Source organism: Anarhichas minor, unplaced genomic scaffold, assembly GCF_050575085.1.
Source record: "Anarhichas minor isolate MPS153535 unplaced genomic scaffold, ASM5057508v1 ptg000051l, whole genome shotgun sequence".
NCBI lineage: Eukaryota > Metazoa > Chordata > Actinopteri > Perciformes > Anarhichadidae > Anarhichas > Anarhichas minor.
In genome coordinates this window covers 625,001-629,955 of record NW_027466497.1, presented here as the reverse complement: position 1 = coordinate 629,955, position 4,955 = coordinate 625,001, and the positions used below count along the sequence as shown (strand labels likewise).

The following is a 4,955-nucleotide window of genomic DNA, read 5'->3' as shown; positions in this document are numbered from 1 at the left end:
GTGTGTCATCAATAGCCCTAATAATAATAATGACACGGAGGCTTCGGGGGCACAGATCCCAACAGGTAGGCAGGTCGTGACGTAGGCCAGCCTCCCCCTCCTCCCCTCCACCCCCCCCATCCCCACCCCCACCTTGGCACCGTCCCGCCTGCCCTCCCAGTTGCGTTCGCCGCTGTCCTGTCTGGCCGACCCGGTGTCTGCTGCTCCGCGCTCTGCGGCGCTCCCACCCCGAATCCCAAAATCTCAACCTTCCTCGTAGCTCACCTCCCCCGGCTCCCCGGTCCTCCCCTCCCCGGTCCCCTTCCCAACCCGGTGAATGCACCAGCGCCGATAAACATGACGGGCATCGCCGCCGCTTCTTTCTTCTCCAATTCCTGCAGGTTCGGGGGCTGCGGTCTGCAGTTCGAGACTCTCGCCGAGCTCATCGTCCACATCGAGGACAATCACATCGGTGAGTCAGGCCAGAGGAAGGGGGGGCGGGGAGAGAGAGAGAGAGACGGAGCTAGGCAGCTAGCTGCCGCTAGCATCCATAGCTAGTTAGCTGACTGCAAATAGGCGTGCATTCCGCTATTCCTGCTGCTCGCTCTCGGTCGACGCTCGTCGGCGAGCGAGTTATTCAGCAACACGAGACTTTAATTCATTTTGAAAGACAACACTGCTACTCTGTGAAATACGTGACCGGCTCGATTTGTATTTGTGCTTTCGCCACGATAGGTACCTCTCGCAGCGGTGACTCGACGTCGAGGGCCGCGTAAGGTCTCATAGGTGTAACTAGCATTCCGACCAGGCAGCGGTTTTCACAGCTAACGTCGCTGAGAAGTCTCTGTGTGTGTGTGTGTTTACGTTTCCCAGGCCTGATGCGGTGCAGTCTCACACCGCTTGTGTGTTGAGCTTGCCCGCGTCGCTTTTCTGTCGCCTCAGGTGTCTTTACGCATCGAGACGTCACCTTTTTTTTGCATTGCTATCCGATCATGTTTGTGTCACTTAATTACCATTGACCCCGTATTGCGGAAAGACATGCAAGGAAATTGCATATATTTTCTTGCACATGCACAAGCGTCAACTTGTTGCACCGCGTATTAGATTTCCATCTAACGGTAATCACTCTGATAACTGCATGTATAGACCCACACTCAGTTTACCCACACGTTGACACATAGACAGTTACTGTGTAAACACCTCAGTGTGGACTAGTATGACATTCATGCAAGTTATTTAAGTTATTACTAGGTAATAAGGACGCAGGTAGTGCTTTAGTATAAAACAATTGTCTGTATTGGTGATACATTTATTACCTTTTATTTTTCCCCTTCAAATGCATGTGACAAATGTGGCCTATCAAAGAAAACAGAATAGACATATTTTAATTGTTAAATAATTGCTGTTCCTCTCTTAGATGCAGTTGCAAATACAATATTAATAGTTTTTTTTTAACGAGTGAGTTCTCCCTTTGCTGTTCACCTTATCTAAATCATTAAAATGTAGCCTAATTAGTACCATGCAATGTAATTATTGTTCAGTATTTTAACACATTTTGCAGCACAGTTCTAATGCTTGCTTCTGTTTTAACACGAATAGATTCACCTTTAATCCACCAAAAGCAAATTACAGCGTGGAAGGATTTGGTGAAAAACAACCACACGCTAATCTGTAACAAAGTTGACGTGCTCTAATCATTATTTGTGGTGGGTATCCATCCTCGGGAGGCTGTTTGAAGCGGGTGTGAGGTGGCGGGGGTGAGGGGGGGGGGGGGAGGGTAGAATGGATGCTTCATTGAGCCAGTCTCCATGGCAACTGGCCGTCTCCAAAGGGGTTGGTTGAGGGCAGTATATTGGCTGAGTTATTGCACACCTGCTGTCTCGCCAACAAAGAGCGCTACCGAGCAGCTAGCTGTAGCGAGGACACCCGACGTGTGATGTTGTCACAGGACTGATGTGTTGATGTTTAAATAAAGGGGTCAAGTTTTGTGTGCGTGAGGAGAGAGTGAGCGTGGGTGATGCTGGTCTTCATCCCAACATATGCTCCGTGGATCACTTGCAAATTATCCAAATAGAGGGGATAAACAAACGCTGTGAATGACCGTTTTATTTTTAACAGTATATATCTTCTGACAAAGACTCCAAACCAATCAGAAAAACAAATTAAAGGATATTGTGACATAAATGCAAGAACAGATATGGTGCTTTCAGTCACAGAGCCGTGGCCTACACTGATATACGCCCCATCTGGCTCTTAGCTTGACATTTGACCCCAGCCTTCAACCGAGCAGGATGTCAGTTTACCGGTTAGATAGCTCGGATTAATGAGTTCCCCCTCTGCCGACTCGTCCCGCGGCACCGAGATCACACACACGGTCTAATCAATACTCCTCGCAGATCAGTTACCACATGGATAAGTGTGACAAATGGAAGGGATTGAGGTAAGAGAAAGCGGGGGGGTAGCGGCATTTAGCTTTGACTTCCCTCTTCCAGGTTTTGAAATGGTGCAGCAGTGTGTGTGTGTGTGTGTGTGTGTGTGTGTGTGTGTGTGTGATCAACATTCAATCAAAAGATACGCTAATGTGATCCTCCTAGCTCCTGCACGTGAGACTTCAGATAAGCTGTTTGAAGCTTTGCAGATAACCGATTGCCTTGATTGTGGTCCGTCCTGCTGTGTGCAAATAGATTATGAAAAAAAAAAAAGCAGGCGCTAACAATCAATCGGATAATCCAGAGGTGACAACAGATGTGCGCTAGCAGACGTAAACGGCTGTAAAAGTGAGTCAGTAGGTCTCAAAGTCAGTATGGGCCTCAAAGTCAGTGTGGGCCTGTGCCAGAAACACTTTGGTCATTATCGTAGACTGTGCTGCCCTCTTGTGGCCAGACATCCTTTGTGCTACATTGTCCAAAAAAAAGAGTTACATTTATTTTTCTGCCTGTGTGTCAATGATCTCAACTTGTATCTCATTTGGACTCGTGCCTCTTCTGACACAGCACACAATAGCTGGCAGCAAAACCAACCAGATGAGCCCGTCGCGATCTTTTCCGTGAGGTAATGTGTGACCTCATCCCAGAAGAAAGGATCGCAGCCTTCCAATAACATACCAGCGCTGTTTAGATTGCGGCTGAACGCGAGAGGAAATGGGTTAGGTGAACTGTGCTCCGTGTGGTGTTTGGTTGTTGTCTTTGTGGCTTCGGCTTTGTGCGGTGACTCTCGGTAAGGTCTGAGGAATGCAATGATGTCAGGCTCATCTGCCTGTGTTCCCACCTGCGCAAGCACATACCTGCCTCTTACCTCAACAAATAGGGGGAGGAAGGGGGGGAGGGGGAAAGAGATTTGAAAGAGAAGGTTAAGGGAGGAAAAATAAGGGGTTGAGCACGGGGAAATGCCAAACATCTCAGTTTTGTTTAGACGGAATTAGCTTTGATTTTTGTTCTTTTGGATTTGGTTTTATAGCCGGGATCAAAGACTGAGGTGTGACTAGACAAGACGAGTCAGGTCAGCATTGTGTTGTAATAAAGCGGTCTCTGCTAAAGCATGCAGATAATTGACCTACAGTAACTTTTAAACACGTAATCACTCAGCCCACCGGCCAGGTTTGGCTGAGAAACGCCCCTTCCCTGCTGCTGTTGATTTCTTTTGAATAATGACATAATTGCATAGCAGAGGAGGTATTATGTGAATTACCAGAATGTGTCTTCGCATTAGTGTGCCTGATGTTGCCAGTAAGTCTGAGCAATAATTGACTTTCAGATGAAATCCTTTTGATCTTCAGAGCTATATGGTTAGTCGATTAATACACAAGCTGAACAACAAAAAAATGAATCCATAACAGATTTGATAATTGTTAAAATTTCGCTTTTTCCAGCTTCTCAGATGTGAAGATTCTCTGCTTGTACAATATGTATGGACATGACAATAAGTAGGCGCCCCCTGCTGGAAAGAATGCACGTTTAAGGCCCCTCTGCATAGGCTGCACTTTTCAGCCACTATCTCTAATTGTTGATCGTTGACCTAGTGATTTAGTCCGTCTGTGAAATGTCACAGAATACTGAACGGCCATCACAATACCCTAAAGTTCACGGTGATGCCTTCAGATGTCTTGTTTTGTCCGACCAACAGTCCAAAAGCCCAAAATATTCAGTTTACAACAATGCAGAAAAGCTGCAAATCATCCCAACTGTGGAGCTGAAACTATGAAATCTTCAGTGTCTTCACTTGAAAAACTACATAAATAATGAATTGATAGTCTAAATGTATTATATGATGATGATTGATTTTTCATACATTTGCCATATTATGTGATACGAATCAGTATCAGAACACACCCCTATTGATATGATGATGATGATGATGATGTAAAACATATAACCTGGCTGTAGTTGCCAGATTGTTTCCCATCCCACTTTCCGAGGTGTGAGAGGGGAAGGGGGCGTGTGTTAGTGCATGTGTGAGAGAGAGAGGGTTTCAATGTACTTCCTAAATGACCTGTCAGGGCGGAGCGGAGCAATTAGTGGACCGGCATCCCCAACTGGAAACTGCAGGCCCTCTCCTTTCACGCTACACATACATCCGCATACACACAGTCACACAGATTACCTTTTCGGAAGTGGCAGGGACCCGAGTGCCCCGCCAAGCACTGCGCAGGGTAATTACAGAGAAGTTTGCCTTTTCCCCCACCCATATCCCCCCCCCCCCCCCCCCCCCACCCTCCTCCTCCTCCTCCTCCACTCCTCTCCCTCCATCCGGTTGCCTGCTGCTCTAGAAACACGTTAAAATGCTCTCTGTGGCTTAATTAGCAGCCTGCGAAACAAGCCATGCATTCTTGGCCTGGTTTCTACACACACACACACACACATGTAAAGGCACACGCGCAGACCCACACACACGTGCACATGCATGTGGACAACATGCACACAGTGTGCATTCAGCAGGGGGCAGCAGTGTACTGCCGGTTAGAGAGATGGACTTCTGTG

At 47.3% G+C, this 4,955-nt stretch overlaps 1 protein-coding gene across 1 annotated transcript in view; it reads left to right on the top strand.

The window, feature by feature from the left end:
• The first annotated feature begins 314 nt into the window (after positions 1-314).
• jazf1a (JAZF zinc finger 1a) overlaps positions 315-4,955 on the top strand; it is a 10,358-nt gene continuing 5,717 nt past the window's right edge. Inside the window, exon 1 of the mRNA XM_076075366.1 lies at positions 315-451. Within this exon, the coding sequence (XP_075931481.1) occupies positions 337-451 (115 nt within the window). The 5' untranslated portion in view covers positions 315-336. The remainder of the gene's footprint in view (positions 452-4,955) is intronic.